This window comes from Chrysochloris asiatica, unplaced genomic scaffold (genome assembly GCF_000296735.1).
Source record: "Chrysochloris asiatica unplaced genomic scaffold, ChrAsi1.0 scaffold00137, whole genome shotgun sequence".
NCBI lineage: Eukaryota > Metazoa > Chordata > Mammalia > Afrosoricida > Chrysochloridae > Chrysochloris > Chrysochloris asiatica.
Genome location: NW_006408655.1, coordinates 4,064,338 through 4,082,712, shown reverse-complemented (window position 1 = coordinate 4,082,712; position 18,375 = coordinate 4,064,338). Strand labels below are relative to the sequence as shown.

Here is an 18,375-nt window from a genome sequence, read left to right as displayed (position 1 = left end):
TGAAGAGCAAAGATGTCAGCTTGAGGACTAAGGTGTGCCTGACCCAAGCCATGGTATTTTCAATAACCTCATATGCATGTGAAAGCTGGACAGTGAATACGGAAGACTGTAGAAGAACTGATGCCTTTGAATTATGGTGTTGAAGGAGAATATTGAAAGTGCCATGGGCTGCCAAAAGAACCAATAGCTCCGTTTTGGAAGAAGTGCAGCCAGAGTGCTCTTTGGAGGCCAAGAGGGTCAAACTTCATCTCTCATATTCGGACATATTGTCAGGGGGGACCAGTCGCTGGAGAAGGATATCAAGTTTGGTAAGATGGAGAGACAAAGAAAGGGAGGAAGACCCCCAACAAGATGGATTGGGCAGTGGCAGCATCGATGGACTCAAGCACGGCAACAGTAGTGAAGTTATCCCAGGATCGGGCAGTGTTTCATTCTGCTGTGCATAAGGTCGCTATGAGTCAGTACCGACTCGATGGCACTTAACAACAACCACAAGATATCAAAGGGACTGCTAAGATGAACTCTCAGTTTTTCAGAGATATAACTCACCACTCATCTGTTCGTTTGCCATGCTGTGATGGCTTGTACATTGCTGTCATGCTGGAAACTATGTCACTGGTACAGCAGTCAAGAAATCAATTGATTTATTATATTAGACAATCTGCTGCAAAAGTCCTCTTTAAAGTATCAAAGAACAAAGACGTTACCTGGAGTAGTATGTGTGCCAACCCAACCCATGGTATTTTCAGTTGCTTCATATGCATGTGAAAGTTGGATGATGAATAAGGAACACCATAGAAGAATCAATGCATTTAATTTATGGTGTTGGTGAGAATACTAAAAGTACCATGGAATACCAGAAGACCAAACAAATCTGTGTTGGAAAAAGTACATACATAATGCTCCTTAGAAGTGAGGATGGCAAGATTTCATCTCTCATTCTCTGGATATACTCCCAGGAGGGCCCAGTTCCAGGAGACAGACATCATGCCTGGTAACATGAAAGGTCAATGAAAAGTAGAAAGAGTCCCAACTAGATGAATTGATACAGTGGCAGCAACAATGGGTTCAAGAACATCAATTGTGAAGGCAGTGTTTTGATTTGTTGTGAATAGGTTTGCTATGAGTTGGTACTGACTTGACTGCAGCTAACAGCAAAAAGCTCAGAGTCCACTTAATTATAGCTGTGACAACATCATACGATTTCTTTCTTTTCATAAGTCCTTGAAAGTTGAGTTTGTTGGTTTAAATTAGTGCATCAAATTGGAATGGATTTATTTTTGTCCAGCACCTTTCCCTTCACTAAAACCCAAACCAAACTCACTGCCATCAAATTGATTCTGGTAGCATAATGATTACAAGTCGGGCTGCTAATCTCATGGTCAGCAGTTCGAAACTACCAGTAGTTCCACGGGAGAAAGATGAAGCATTCTTCTCCCATAAAGATGTACAGCCTCAAAAACTCTATATAGGGTCACTATGAGGCGGATTTGGCTCCACAACACACAACCACGATCATATATGTATATATTGACATAAATGTAAATATTAAGACGGTCAATACTTATGGAAAGAAAGCCTCATCCATCTAAGGTTCCCAAGGCTGTGAATATTTCTGGGAGCTAAAAGCCTCATTTTTTTTTTTTTTTTTAAACTCCCATTGCCTATCCGAGATATCCACACTATCTAGAAGAGCAAGAGAAAGGCTTCAAAATAACCCATCCACTTCTTCACTAGATCAGAGAATCAATGGATGCATCAGGTTCTGCTGTATGAGGTTATACACTTGGAATATAGTCCTATGGGAGCAATGGTTAAGCATCTGACTGCTAAACAAATGCTCAGTAGTTTAAGTCCCAGCAAATGCTCTGTGGAAGAAAGATTATAGTCTTGGAAACTCTATAGGGCAGTTATACTCTGCTCTAAAGGGTCAGAATTGACTCCATAGCAATGGGTATATGCTTGGAAAACAGGAATTTTAAAGGAAAAAGAAATATTAATAACTAAGTACATGAAAAGAGTCTAAATATATATTTAATGTCTGAGTACATATCATAGCTCAAAAAGCAACAGTTATCTCCCCCCCTCCCTCTTTGGAGGGGAAGTGGTACACTAGGAGGCAGGGAAAGAAGGGAGATTTTTTTCTTGGTTGCTTGAATTTTTACATGTCCATATAATAATTTTTCAGAAATTAAAACTGGATACTTACTGAATGTTTTACAGTTTTACTAGTTACCATGTGGCAAACAAAATGAAATAGGTCTAAAATATTAGAGACTTTTCGTATGGATTCCTCAAGGAGAGAATCATGTAACAAAAGAAGGGAGGCCAATTCCCTTAGATAATTAAGATAATACATATTCATCATTTTCTTTTTAATTCATGTCATCTTTGATTCCTAATCATAAGTATAACTTGCCCATAAATTCCACAAATCATTTTAATTGTGAATCAACATCTGTCCATGATGTAAAAACTGGGGGTCAGAAATATCTGCATAACACCAATTTTTCTCTTCCCCACAACATCAAGCAATTTGTATTCCTTCCTCTCTTCTTTCCCTCATCACTGGGCTGTGTATCCGTGATGAACTCATGCAAAATTATTACTATTATTGGCCACAGGAATTAAAAATCAGATCCTCAAATGTAAATTTGCATTTTGAAGCACTTAAAACATCACATTAACAATCTAATGATAAAAAACAACCAATTAAAATATTAATTTAGAAAGAAAATAAAATGTGGTGTGATATGCAAATAAAATATCAGGGATGCTTTTAATAGAATTATTATTATGACTGCACAGAGGACTAGTTTTCTAATGCCTCAGATTTTGTATTCTAAACTACCTTTTTAAATAGAAAGATGAATGGATGCCTTCAGATTCTACCACCAGTGAACCAGAAAATAAGATGATATTTCCACTTCATTTTGTGCATTATTTGTACGGATGGCTGAAACTTCTGAATATTAAGATGCTTAATAAGCAAAGAATCATTTTTTAGTCTATAAATAAGTGACTGAATATTTAGTTTTTATTTACATTTTGCCTAGAATCTTAGTTTTGTTATTAATTTTTTTGGTAAAGGTTACTCATAATGAAATTTAAATGGAATATAAAGATAGGCCAACTACCTGACTTTGAATAAGAGTGTTGATTCTAGTCATAATACAGGACAACATGGCCCAAAACTTTAAATAAATTTGTGTCCATGTGAATGGAGAGAGAGTGAAGCAGACATTTAAGGAAACGTGGGAAATCGTAAACAGCTAGGGAAGTAGTAATGAGGGGGGTTGTGGTCAAACGCTCTTAACTTGTTTCTTTGCACAGCTTGTATCCAAACTGAAAGGATTTCACTTTCTTTTTCCCACACCCCATGCATAAACAGGCTCAAGAGGAGTTTGCAGACACAATTAGAGAGAATAACAGTCTGTAGAACATCTCTACTCATTTCAGTTGTATAAAAACCTATGAAGGATTTTCTAATCCTATTAAAAATCCTAGTGCCCCATCTATCTGGAATAGTCTGCATTCAGCTTTATTTAATGTGACTAGTGGTTGTTATATTTTCTCCCAAGCCTTTCATAATTAATAACTTTTCTAAGACTTGTAAGGCCGGTGGTTATTTTACAAGTCAAGAAGTCTAGTCAATAACAGAAGTGAAGATTTCTAGGTAAGAAGTCCTCCGCTAAACTATTCCTAGCGATACTCATTGCATCTTAATTGAGTATTTTTCGTTGGCAACCTTTCCAGCCACCATGATTAAATAAACTATACTTGCTGCACTGCCTATTTCTTTCCTTTTGCATTGCTCCCACCCTAATCCCTGGTAGAAGTATTGGAATCCTGCTAACTGTTGCTTTTGTCCATCTAGTGACTTCCATTGCCAAATCATCTGTCTACTCAAGATACCCAATGCTTGCTGGAGGTCATCCAAACTTCTGAGCTTCAAGGTGCCTCTCATAGCTGTCTCCATTGTTCCTTCATTAGATTCTTACTCCAACCCACCATTGAAGATAAAGTGACTTACATGACACTCCTATGAAACATACCTGATGTGGACTCAGCCTGTCCTTTAGCTCAGTTGTGCCCTCATCTGGAACGTGTCTTTCCTCTTCACCTCCTCTCAAATTGTTTCTTTGACTAAGAAAATTCTAACCCCCTTTATAAGGCCAATGTCAAATGTTGGCTCTTTACAAGATGGATCTTGATTGGCCCAGACAGAATGACCTCCTCATGTAAACTGTCTTGTGCTCCTTCAGTACTTTCAGTCAACCTACTCCTGAAGTTGCTAATTCATATCTTAACCCTTCCTCTTCACAGATTCAAAGCTTCTGCAAGTAATGGTAGTTTATTCTTCTCTGCAAACATCACAGCATCCCGCATAGTTTCTCTCACATAGCAGGGACTCAGTCAATACTGATTGAAAGAACAAGCAAGCAATTTATTTAGCTGAGAACATTTGCAGAAGGTTCTGGTTTCTTTTTGAAGCTATCCAAGTTAATGCCTAAATTATCTCGGTTGTGTCTCTTTAAACAGATAACAAATTATATATGCAAGGCGTATACTAGTCTAAGAAAGGGATAAAAAGTTTCTGTTTGCATGAGTGTTTTCTTCAAAAAAAGAAACCATTCAAGGCACCATTCCCCCACACACACTTATTTTGAGAATCTTTTCAAAGGGAAATAGTACTTTGAAGTAGTCAAGATTATTTAACCATTTGTTTGGGCATGTCGCTACCCATTTAGCTAATTTAACTAATTCTTAGTTCACATTAGTGACAACACTGACATGGCTGGCTTTTAACGATACAACAATATGAGAAATTGAAAATTCAAAGCTATGTTTTGTTTTGTTTTTTTTTTTTAAATTGTGTATAAAGATTGGGAGCAATTGTGTTTGAAAAGCCAGTCACCTTTTAAAAATACAATGGAGTTGTGGAAATTTCTATTTCAAAATATTTGCCTAACATCTGTATTACACAATAACCATGTTTCTATCAGACTTTAAATATGTGAAAAGATGTGATTTGATTCATGACTTCCAATTTTATCTTGTCTCTTTTTATTCAATCTTTCAATGGCTATTAATTACATACCTAACGTTTGCCCGGTACTATACTAGGCATGTTGTGGTTGTTAAGTGCTGTTGAGTCCATTCCAACTCATTGCAACCCTATACAGGGTTTCCAAAGAGTGGCTGGTGGGTGTGAATGGCTGACCTTGTGGTTCAAACTGATCTTGCAGTGAAGTCCTTGTCTTACAGAGCATGCCAGTACTCTATACTAGGCATGGTGGTTGTTGTTATGTGCCATTAAGAGGGTTCTGACCCATAGTGACCCTGTATAGGATTTCTGAGGAGCAGTTGGTGAGTTTGAACTACCAACCTTGTGGTTCAAACTGACCTTGAGGTCGAACACTTATCCTATAGCACCACACCAAAAAATTCAAAAGACAAAGTCTTCGTAAGTATTTTACCTACATATGAGTTAATGCGTCAGACTGCAAAGCCGTTTGAACTACAAGCTCGGTGGTTCTAGCTCACCAGTCGCTCCTTGGAAACTCTATGCAGGGTCGCTATGGGTCAGAAACGACACGATGGCACTTACCAACAACACCAAAGTCCCTTTTTAGTCAAAATATGATCTCAAAATTAAAGCCATTGGCTTTTTCTAATGTCTGCTCCTCTGTTTGACTTTGTAATTTTTGCATCATTTCTCTTCCTAGGTTTGAAGGCATGGAATCACCAGGACTCCCAATATTTTTCACAAGAATTATTACAATATTCATCAACTAAATGTACTAACTTCAGCTATAAATTTTTACACTTTGAGGAAGTACACAAACATAGATTCACCTTCTTAAACTTTGTCATTTATCTAATTAAATCATAATTTACCCTGGAAGCATTCTATAAAATTGTCCTAACTTATTTTTCTAATCCTATTATGTGACTTTTAATTTTTTTTTTTTTCCAGTAAACATGCCCTCAACTTCACCCAAAGTCAATGATTTACTTTTCCAAACATAACCACTCATTTCATCATCAGGATATTTACTGAAGGTACTTCTTCCTGTGACTCATTCTTCCTTTCCTACACAACCATAGAAACTGTAGCATCCTGTGAGAAATATTTTTTTAAATAATCACTCCACAATGTCTCAAATGAATCTCATAGACATATGAGTTTATTCATCCCTGGAAGACTGTACTGCATCAATAGTATCTTCTAAGGGACTCCTCACATTCTGTTGCGTCAGATAATAATTTTCACCTTGCCTTATTGCCCACAACACTATACATTCCTAAGGCAGGAGTAGCTTTCTTCACCATTGTTTAGAGTAGGTGTTCAAAAACAGAAAACTTTGATTACTGATATTTCTGTTGTGAATCTTTTTCGGAATGCTACATGCAAGTTTTATATTAAAATAGAGCAAGAGTGATCAACATGGTTTCCATAACTCCCCCCACTCCCAAAAAAGAAACCCTATTTTCTTTGTGTCAATTCCAACACATAATGACATTACAGAACACAATAGAACTGCTTCTTAAAAGTTTCCGAGAAAATAAAGCTTTGTGGCATCAGATAGCCTCTTCTTTCTCCTGTGAAATGGTGGTTAGTGGATTTGAACTGCTGGTCCATGCAGTATAACACATTACCCACCATGACACAAGAGTTCCTTCATACCACCCAGAAGACCAGACATGTGACTTCTGAGAAGGAAAGGGACTCTGGTCTAAGGTGCCTCAGGCAAAGACACTCTTAGTCTTTTCAGCAAACTTACCAATTTCTTCTAACTTTCTTTTTATTTATTCTTCCCTTTTCTCATTTTTCTCTTTCTTCTACTTTCTCCACCCATACACTTTAGGCCTACAAGGTTATTCTCTGGAATTTTGCTTATTTATGCCAGTGTTGTTGTTCTTGTTGTTAAGTGCCCTCAAGTCACTTCCGACCCAAAGTGACCCCAATATAGGGTTTCCAAGGAGTAGCTGGTGAACTTGAACCACTGACCTTGCAGTTCAAACAACTTTGCAGTCTAGAACATTAAGTCACAGTGCCACACAAGGACTTATATCTGCTAGAAGCACTGATAAAATAATTTTCTTTTTTGGTTCTGGAATATTCTGTAAAGAATAATTGCTTTACTAGGATATTGTTGTTAAGTGCCATAGAGTCAGTTCCGACGCATAGCGACCCTGAACAGGGTTTCCGAGGCTGCAAATCTTTATGGGAGTAGAAAGCCTCATCTTTCTCCTGTGGAGCAGCTGGTAGTTTCAAACTACTGACCTTGTGGTTCGCAGCCTGATTCGTAACCATTATGCTACCAGATATTAGTTATCTCTAAATAGCCTTGAACTTTGTGGAGAAATAGAGCATTTAAAAAAATGTTTGTAAGATTTTCAAAGGAGTTGGCAGCCAATATGAGTGGCATTTTATTATTAAAAAACAAAGAATTAAAAAGATCATAGATATATAATACATTTGCATGTCTATCTATGTCTATTTCTACACATATACATTACAACTAACTACTGATACATCAACAACTTCCCTAAGCACCTTCTCTTTCTAACTCTATTCCATTTTCTGCCAGTTGTGCAGTCTTACATGCTACAAAAATAATGAATGAAAATTTAAGAGAAAGGCAGAAGTGAATCTAAGTTGAAAAGCCTTATAACACCAGTTTTTTTTCTGCCAAAAAGCTTTCCCAGTAACTGTACTATTTCTTAGGCTTCATTTATACCCAGGTATTTATAATGGAAGGCAATGGCTTCCACAATAAATGTTCTGCTTGAAATGTGGAGTCAATGAAAAATAATAACTATAGTGAAACTGTAGATCACTTAAGGTGAATGGGTATAAAAGCACTTACCCCCAGTTGCCACAGTGATTTCACGCAGGGAATGACCATAAAATGGAAAATTGAAGGACAGATTCACTCTCTGCAAGGAACAATACCAGAAAAGAAAATCAATAATGTGCAGAATAGTAAATATAAAATGAGCAGTCAATCACTTAAAAAAAAAAAAAAATGATGCTTCTGTTCTTCTGTAGTATTACTGTAGTTTACTTTTTAAACCTAAATTCTTGATTGGAATAAAAGGTATTTTTTTCTAGTAATTAAATATTTCAATTACACGTAGTCCTCAGGTTATGAATATCTGACTTATAGTCAACCTCTACCTCCAAAACACTTTTTATAATAAAAATCTGAGTTACATAAAATGGTTCATAATAACAAACTGGTACATGAATATCATTGTATTGTTTTATTAAAGTTATTTTAGTTTATCAGGAAGAGTTTCTTAAAACAGTTTTTTTATACCTAGAACGGTATACTCTATACTATAAACTAAGATAAACATTTGACCAACTGATGGTTACAGATACAAACTGTACTTACATATAAATTCAATTACACCAACTTACATATAAATTCAACTAAAGACAGGCTTCTGAATGGAACTTATTTATAATTCAAGAGCTGCACATATGTGAGAAGAATAAAATTGTGCCTAGTATGGTCTGTCTCCAAGCACACAGAGTATGTGAAAATTTCAACAATATATCATCATGCTCTTCTCTGTAACAGCACCATTGCATTTTAGTTCTCCACAAAAATCAGTTGGATTATCATAAGCAATTTACTTTGGATTCCTTTTACTTGACGCCTTCTTCAAAACTGTAGAACAGGTCAAGTCTCACTGAATAAACATTAAAATGTTTTTCTTTTATACTGTTACAGTTTTTTATATACTATCTGTCTAGTCCATATCTCATAATGAAAGGCAGTTTTATGGAACACGATCTCTGTTTCTATAAACCTAGACCTGCAGGTATTTTCATTTCATCAGTGCAAAGTACTCTCAAAATCTGTTAATATGTTCGTTTTAAAGTAAAGAGTTTAAAGATTAAGAATGTCAATTATTAGTGATATTATTTTTCTTGGCATCTGGAAAAATTAAAGAAACCTAGAAAGGGAGAAAACTCACAAATCCCTCTATTTTCTAAGAGTGTAACTGAAGATTTAGCTTTAACCCTTTTCTCTCTCTCCTTGTGAAAGTTGGACAATGTGTAAAGAAGACCAAAGAAGAATTCATACATTTGAGTTATGGTATGAGAGAAAGAAAGTACCACAGACTCCCAGAAAAAGAGACAAATCTGTGTTGAAAGAAATACAGACAGAATGCTCCTTAGAAGCCAGGATTGCAAGACTTCGACTCTTACTTAGGACATATTGTCTATCAGGAGGAGGCAATTGCTGGAGGAGAACATTATGATTGGTCAAATGGAGGATCAGTAAAAAAGAGTGTGAGGAGATGGATTGGCACAGTGAGGATGGCTCAGGACCTGACAGTGTTTCGTTGTGTACAGAGTCACTATGAGTCAGAAGTGCATAGGGTTACTATGAGTCAAAAGTGCACAGGTTCACTAAGAATCGGAACCGACTCAACAGTACTAACAACTAACTTTTATTACTAATCTATCTATATATAAACTGCATAAATAATTTATTGAAAGATTCCATTACTTGTAATTCTGTATTTCCAACAACTTTGTGAAATCACCTAATATATGTATTCATGTACAAGGGTAAGCCCAAAAGTACTGCTACTAGGGTTTCCAGTTCATACATAAATGGGTTTATTCCAAATATAGCAAGTTTCAACATGTCCCTGTGATCCATACATGTCTACAAACAAGTGTTCTCATTCAAACACGTCAAGGGCAATAGTCTCATTAGGGTGCCTTAAAAAAAATAGGTCCGGTCAAAACAGTACATCTACAGGATCTGCTGTGCCGGTTAATTTCAAGGTCAAAAGGTCAGTTTAGACAGTTATGGCAACTATTTGGGGGGACTCCCCAAGAGCTAATCTTGATAGATTTTTCTGGAAGGAAACAAACAATCATGGTAACTTATTATGGAAATGTTTTAAGAAAATTTAAAACTACATTGGTGAAAAAAAAGCAAGGAAAGTTGCAATGAGAAATTTTTTTCCATCACGACTATTCATCAGCCCATTTTTTGAGGGTAGCAGAACAACGTTACTCCATCTAACCTATAACCCTGATTTTGGCTCTTCAGAGATCTTTGTGTTCTCAAAACTCAAAGAACAGAGTTTTCTTTACAGAAGGAACATGATTTGAGTCCCTCAAGGATATCACATCTGCCTTTTCTTGAGATGTAAATTGAATGATGAAAATTCTTTAAAGAGTTGGTTGTTAAGTGCCAAGTCATAGGGTTTCTGAGGAGAAGCTGGATGGTTTGAACCACTAACCTTACAGTTCAAACCGACCTGGTGGTCCATTGCAGAGTAAGATGGAAACGCTATGGTCAGAAATGCATGGAACCAGATGGAGGATACATCAAGAAACAACAGCTTCCCATTTTGATAAATGTGTTTAATAAAAGTGTTCATTATTTTACAGTAATACTTTTTGACTTACCCTTGTATGTATGTTGTTGTGTACCATGAAGGTAATTCTGACTCATAACCAGTAAAACTGCCCTCCTAAGATGCCCCAGGATGTAATTTTTATGGTAGCGCATTGCCAGGTCATTTTCCTGCAGAGCCATCCATGGCAGGTTTGAACCACAGATACAGTGGTTCAAACTCATCAGCCACTCCTTGGAAACGCTATACAATTAGAACCCAGTGCTTTAGCAATGCGTGACCAGGGACATATATGTATATATACTGACACAGTGACTGCAACAGTAGGTTTAAAGGTAACAATTGTGAAGATGTGCAGGACCCAGCAGTGTTTCAGACACACACACACATACACACACACAAACATATCTTTAATGCACGTACACACACGCACACACACACAAATGGTTTTTTACAAAAGCAAAAATACAACATAACAATGAAACATCAAGAAAAACATCCACCTCTTACATTTGTTTAAAGTGAAATGAACCTCATATATTAATAAGCAAGAATTAAGAAAACAGTGAATTATAACAAAATGGTCAACTAACAAATTAAAATATCAAGAAGGTAGGTAATTCGCACATATAGACTTTAATACCAGTACAACCACCTACAATAGAAAACTATTATGTAAAAATTCAACAATTAAAAAAAAATTATTCTACTCAATATATATTTAAAAATAGAGACGTATATTGTTGTTGTTAAGTACCAAAGAGTCAGTTCTGACTCTTAGCGTCCCTGTGTAGGATTTCCAAGGAGTGGCTGGTGAGCCTGAACTGCCAACTTTGCAGTTCAAACTGTCTTTGAAGTCCAGTGTATTAACACACAGTACCACATCAGGACTCTACAAAAGTATATCCAGATTTAATTTAGCTCTTTCCAATTTTGCAAATGATTGCTTTTGTATAACCATTAGAGATTTCTAATGACTTAGTTGACATGAAATTAATCATTCAAAATTTAGTGATTTTCAATTACAGTTTATATTTTTCCCCTTTTTAATGAAAGCTACATCTTCAGAAGGGATTTAACATTATTTTTATTTTGTGATGACTAATGGTATAAGAAAACCCATTTTTTCTGAACTAACCCAAATGAGTGATCACTAATAATCCCTAAGTCAAAAGTAAAATCATATATAGCAATGACAGAAACAATTTTACATAGACACTTAGCATAATACAATATATTATTTTCTATCATTTGAATTTATTGCCATGATCATGAACAAATGTATAAAGTTTACAACTTCAGACATTCTCACATTCAGACTATGATTTTGGTTTAAACATATATAGTAATATAATCTATCAATTGTTGCCAAGAATGAAGTAGATAGATATGACATGAGTTTCTCAGTCATCATAAATAATTCTGAAATTAGATTGAGACAGATAAGGAGATGGTTGTTGCCAAGTGTCGTCGAGCTGTTTCCCATTCATGGTAACCCTGTATAGCATTTCCAAGGAGTGGCTGATGAGTTTGAACCACTGACTTTGTGGTTAAAACCAACCTTGAGGTCTCGTGCTTTAGCCCATAGTGCCACACTAGGCTGTAAGTACATTTTTTTGTTGATTTTAGTGCCTTGAGTCAGTTCCGACTCATAGAGACCCTGTATAGGGTTTCTGAGGAGCAACTTTGAGTTTGAAATGCCAACCTGGCAGTTCAAAGTGACTTTGCAGTCCAGTGCATTAACCCACAGCACCACACAAGGACTCCATATAAATCATATAAATACATTGCTGTTGTTGTTTTTGTTTTTAAGTGCTGTCGAGTCGGTTCCAACTCATAGCAACCCTGTATAAGGTTTTCAAGGAGCGTCTGGTGAACTTGAACTGCCAACTCTGTGGTTCAAACAACTTTGCAATCCAGCCCATTAATCCACAATGTCACACCAGGACATCATATAAGTACATACATATGTTAAAAAATGTTTTGAAGTGCAAATAATTTCTCAAAGAAATTTTGCTAACATACCATCCTTAAGAGCATATCAATGATAAAAATGCTTACCTCTTTAATTTTCTACATGGATAAGAATTAACACTGACAAGGAACATGCTTTTTCCATGGTGCTGTAGGATCAACACTGGACAGCAAATCACAAGGTAAGCAGTTTAAATCCACCATCTGTTCCTTGAAAACCCTATACAAGGTCACTATGTGTCGAAACTGACTTGACAACACTTAACAACAAACTTGTTAAATAATCGAGAAAATTGTGCATTTCTCCCCATCACCATTCATTAGCACCTTTCCCCAAGTGTTGTTGGTAGTTGCCATCAGTCAGCTGTTTACCCCATATACAACTAAACAAATCATTGTCCCACCCTGTGTCATCTTCGCGATCACCTGCAGAGGGGGCGACTGTGTTCCTCAGCATTTTCACTGACTGCTTTTCTAAAGCAGAACATCGGGCCTTTCTTACTTACTAGTTCTTCATAGTACAGAAGCTCTCTGAAACTTGTCCAATATTAAAGAACAATGCAACCTCTAAGGACAGGCAGATGCTGGCTGCACATGTCTAGGTGTGTTGATGGTAAGTGCCATCGAGTGGGGTCTAACTCACAGCGACCTTATCCACAACAGAAGGAAAAACTGCTGGGTCTGGCCCCATCCTCACAATTGTTGTATTTAAGACACTGTTGCAGCTACTGTGTCAATCCGTCTCATTGTGGTCTTCCTCTTTTTGGATGACCTTCTACTTTACCAAGAATGGTGTCTTTGGCAGGGACTAGTCCCACATGGTAACATGTACAAAATATGTGTGAGAGAGTATTCACAATCCTTACTTCTAAGGAGCACTCTGGTTGTATTGCTTCTAAGATTGTTTTGTTCTTCTGGCAGTCCCTGATACTTTCAAATTTTCAATACTATGATTCAAATCCATCAGTTCTTCTCTGGTCTTCTTTATTCATTGTCCAACTTTCATATGCATATGAAGCTATCGAAAACACCATGGCTTGGGTCAGGTGCACCCTGGTCCTCAAACTGATAGCTTTGCTCTTTATCACTTTAAAGAGCCTTTTGCAGCAGACTGGCCTGATTTCTTGACTGCTACTTCCATTGAATACTAATTGTGGATCAAACAGGATATCCTTCTCCAGTGACTGTACCCTCCTGACAGTATGTCTGAAGTATGAGACATGAAGTTTGGCCCTCTTGGCCTCCAAGGACCACTCTGGCTGCACTTCTTCCAAAACGGGTCTATTGGTTCTTTTGGCAGCCCATGGCACTTTCAATATTCTCCTCCAACACCATAACTCAAAGGCATCAATTCTTCTACAGTCTTCCTTATTCACTGTCCAGCTTTCACATGTATATGAGGTTACTGAAAATACCATGACTTGGGTCAGGCGCACCTTAGTCCTCAAGCTGACATCTTTGCTCTTCAACACTTTAAAAAAAGTCTTGTGCAGCAGATTTGCCTAATGAAATAAATAGGTCATTTCATTTCTTGACTGCTGCGTCCATGAGAGTTGATAGTTGATCCAAGAAGAATGAAGTCCTTGATAACTTCAATCTTTTCTCTGTTGATAAGAATGTAGTTTATTTGTCCAGTGGTGAGGATTTTTTGTTTTCTTTACATTGAGATGTAATCCAGACCGAAGGCTGTGCTCTTTGATCTTCATCAGTAAATGTTTTAAGTCCTCTTCACTTTCAGAAAGCAAGGTTGTATCATTTGCATATTGCAGGTTGTTAATGAGTCTTCCTCCAATCTTGATACCACATTTTTCTTCATAGAACCCAGGTTCTTATATCATTTGCTATTATTTCATATATTTTCTTCATAGAACCCAGCTCTCATATTATTTGCTCTTTTCATATTCAGCTTCTCATATTGTTTGCTCAGCAAACAGGTTGAATAAGTATAGTGAAAGAATACAACCTTGTCCCACACCTTTCTTAATTTTAAGCCATTCAATGTTCCCATGTTCTGTTCCAACAACTCCCTCTTGGTCCAGGTACAGATTCCTCATGAGCACAATTAATTGTTCTGGAATACTCTTATTTCACAATGTTGTCCAAAGCTTGTCATGATCCACATAATCGAAAGCCTTTGTGTAGTCAATAAAGCAGAGGTAAGCTTCTTTCTGATATTCTCTGCTTTCAGCCAAGATCCATTTGACATCAGCAATGATACCTCTCGTTCTTCGGCCTCTTCTGAATCTGGCTTGAACTCCTAGAAGTTCTCTGTCAATGTATGCCTACAGCCATTTCTGTATTACCTTTAGTAAAAATTTACTCACATGGAACATAAAAGAGATTGTCCGATAATTTTCACATTCCATTGGGTCACCTCTCTTTGGTATGGGCACACCTACGGATCTCTCCAATCAGTTGGCCAGATAGCTGTCTTCCAAATTTCTTGGCAGAGATAAGTGAGTGCCTCCTGTGTTGAAGCACTGTCTTGAAAGATTTCAGTTTTTATTTCATCAATTCCTTCAATGTACCTTGGACTTCCTCCTTCATTATCATTGGCTCTTGATCATATGCTACCTCTTGAAACGGTTGAACATTAACCATTTCCTTTTGGTACAGTGACTCTGTGTATTCCTTCTATCTTCTCTTGATGTTTTTTGCATCATTCAATAATTTGCCCAGAGAAAAATTATTTCCTTCAATAATGAAAGTCGAGGCTTGAATTTTTTCTTCAGTTCCCCCAGCTTGAGAAATGCTGAGTGTGTACTTCCTTTTTGGTTTTCTGATTCCAGATCGTTGCATATTTTGTTGTAATATTTGGCTTTATCTTCTCGAACTGATCTTTGAAATCTTCTGTTCAGCTCTTGGACCTCCTCATTTCATCCATTTGCTTTAGCATCTCTATGCTAGAGAGCAAGTTTCAATGTCTCTTCTGACATCCATTTTGACCTTTTCCTTCTTTCTTATCTTAATGACTTTTTGCTTACTTTATGTATGATGTTTTTGATGTCATCCCACAACTCTTCTGGACTTCTGTCTTTAGTGTTTGATGCATCAAATCTGTTCTATAGATGATCTCTAAATTCAGGTGGGATATATTCAAAGTTATATTTTGTCTCTTATCAACTTGTTTTCATTTTCTTTAGCTTCAGTTTGAATTTGAATAGGACTAATTGATGGTCTGGTTCACAGTCTGCCCCTGGCCTTGTTTTCACTGATGATATTGAGCTTTTCCATTGTCTCTTTCTACAGATGTAGTCCATTTGATTGCTATGTATTCCATCTGGTGAGGTCCATGTGTATAGTCATCTCTTATGCTGTATAAAGAAGGTATTTGAAATGAACAAATCCTTGTCAAGGAGTGCTGGTAGAGTTGTGGGTTATAGTTGGCATACTAACATCAAAACCAGCAGTTCGATTCCACCAGGCACTCCATGTTAGAAAGTTGAGGCTTTTTGCTCAGGTAAAGTTTGATAGGAGTCCTGGTGTGGCACTGTGAGATAAAGCACTAGATTGTAAGGTTGGTTTGAATTGCAAAATTGGTGGTTAAAACTCATCAGCTGCTACTTGGAAACCCTATACAAGGTCACTATTAGTTGGAACTGACTCGTCACCATTTAAACAACATCTATCTATCTATCTGGTGGTGGTTATGTGCCATAGAGTCAGTTCTGACTCATAGCTACCCTGTACAGGGTTTCTGAAGCTGTAAATCTTCATGGGAGTAGAAAGCCTCATCTTTCTCCCATGGAACAACTGGCAGTTTCGAACTGCTGACCTTAAGGTTCACAGCCCGATTCCTAACCACTACGCAACAAGACCTCCTTAAAACCAAACGGACACCATTCATCTGTCAGTTTGTCGTACTGTGGTGGCTTGTGAGCTGCTGTGATTCTGAAAGCTATGCAACCGGTATTTTAAATACTAGCAGGGTCACACACGGTGGACAGGTTTCAGATGAGCTTCCAGAAGAAGAGAGACTAGGAAGAAAGAGTGACAAACTACTTCTGAATATTTAGTCACTGAAAACCTTATGAATAGCAGAGAAACACTGTCAGATATAGTGCCGGAAAATGAGCCCCTCAGGTTGGAAGACACTCAAGATGCGACTTGGGAAGAGCTGTCTCCTGAAAGTAGAGTTGACTGTGACAACGCGAATGGAGTAAAGCCCGTGGGAGAAAAGCTTGCGGGATCTTAATTTGCTGATGAGACACAACTCAAATGAAGAGACACAGCTATAAACATCCATCGAAAACAGGAACATAGAATGCATGAAGTATGAATCTAGGAAAACTGGAAGTTGTCAAAAATGAAACTGAAAGCATAAACATCAATATCTTAGACATAAGTGAGCTGAAATAGATTGGTATTGGCCTTTTTGAATCTGATGACCACATGGTTTAGTATGCCGGGAATGACAAATTGAAGAGGAATGGTGTTGCATTCATTGTCAAAAAGAACATATCCCGATCAGTTATGAGATACAATGCTGTCTGTGATAGGATAACATCCATGCACCTACCGCAAAGCCCAGTTAACACCACTATTATTCAAATTTACGCACCAACCACTAAAGTCAGTGAGGATGAAACAGAAGAATTCTACCAATTTCTTGAACAATCAAGATGTATTGATCATTACTGGTAATTGGAATGTAAAGGTTGGGAGCAACGAGATAGTTGGAAAATATGGCCTTTGTAATAGAAATCACGCTGGAGAACGCATGATAGAATTCTGCAAAACCAATGATTTGTTCATTTCAAATATATATACAGTCCTCTTGTGGCACTGCAGGATAATGTGCCAGACCTCAAGGTCAGTTTGTTCCACAAGGTAGGCTGTTCAAACCAACCCGCCACTCCTCGGAAACACTATGTGAGGTTTCTGTGGGTCAAAACTGACTCAACACTCGACAGCAGTTAACAACAACATATATACATATGTTGTATATGTTGTTGTTGTTGTTAAGTGCCGTTGAGTCGGTTCCGACCCATAACGACCCTGTACAGGGTTTCTGAGGGTGTAAATCTTTACAGGAGTAGAAAGCCTCATCTTTCTCCCACGGAGCGGCTGGTAGTTTCGAACTGCTGACCTTAAGGTTCGCAGCCCAATTCGTAACCACTACGCTACCAGAGCTCCTTGTATATGTATATATATGTATATATGTGTATATATGTGTATGTACATATATGTATATATACAACAAATATACATATGTGTATATATATACACACACACAAACATATATACACATATATATGTATATACATATGTGGTTTGATGTGCTAGACACATATGTGGTTTAAAGCGCTAGACTGCAAAGTCAGTTTGAACTGCAAGGTTGGTGGTTCAAGCTCACCAGTTACTCCTTGGAAAACCTCTAGAGGGTCACTATGGGTGGGAACCGACTCGACAGCATTTAACAACAACAACATACATACCTATTTACATGTATGTATACATATATGGATATAACATAAGTATGTTGAATCCTGATGTGGAGCTGTGGTTTAATGCATAAGATTACAAAGCCATTTGAACTGCAAGTTCAGAGGTTCAAGCTCACCAGCTGCTCCTCAGAAACACTATACAGGGTTGATATGGGTTGGAAGCAACTTAACATCACCTAACAACAACAACAACAATATGTTGTTGTTGTTGTTGTTAAGTGCCATTGAGTCAGTTCTGACCCATAGCGACCCTGTACAGGGTTTCCGAGGGTGTAAATCTTTACGGGAGTAGAAAATCTCATCTTTCTCCCGCGGAGCAGCTGGTAGTTTCGAACCGCTGACCTTAAGGTTCACAGCCCAATTCATAACCACTATGCTACCAGATGCCTGTGTATATTGTTACAATTGACAATAACAACAAAAATTTACATTTAAATACCTTCTGTGAAGGAGCTCAGAGTCTAATAGGGAAAGCATTAAAAAGGGTACATAGCAGAGCCACAGGGTGGCTAAGTGAGCACCAGGGAGGGCCTCCTAACTCACAGGAGGGGGA

General features: G+C 37.4%; 1 protein-coding gene across 2 annotated transcripts in view; it reads right to left on the bottom strand.

The window, feature by feature from the left end:
* Nucleotides 1-18,375, bottom strand: part of PLXDC2 (plexin domain containing 2) — a 613,486-nt gene that overhangs the window by 282,327 nt on the left and 312,784 nt on the right. For both annotated transcript variants that reach the window (XM_006869892.1, XM_006869891.1), the window contains one exon: nt 7,878-7,947. In XM_006869892.1, coding sequence (XP_006869954.1) covers nt 7,878-7,947 — 70 coding nt within the window. The remainder of the gene's footprint in view (nt 1-7,877; nt 7,948-18,375) is intronic.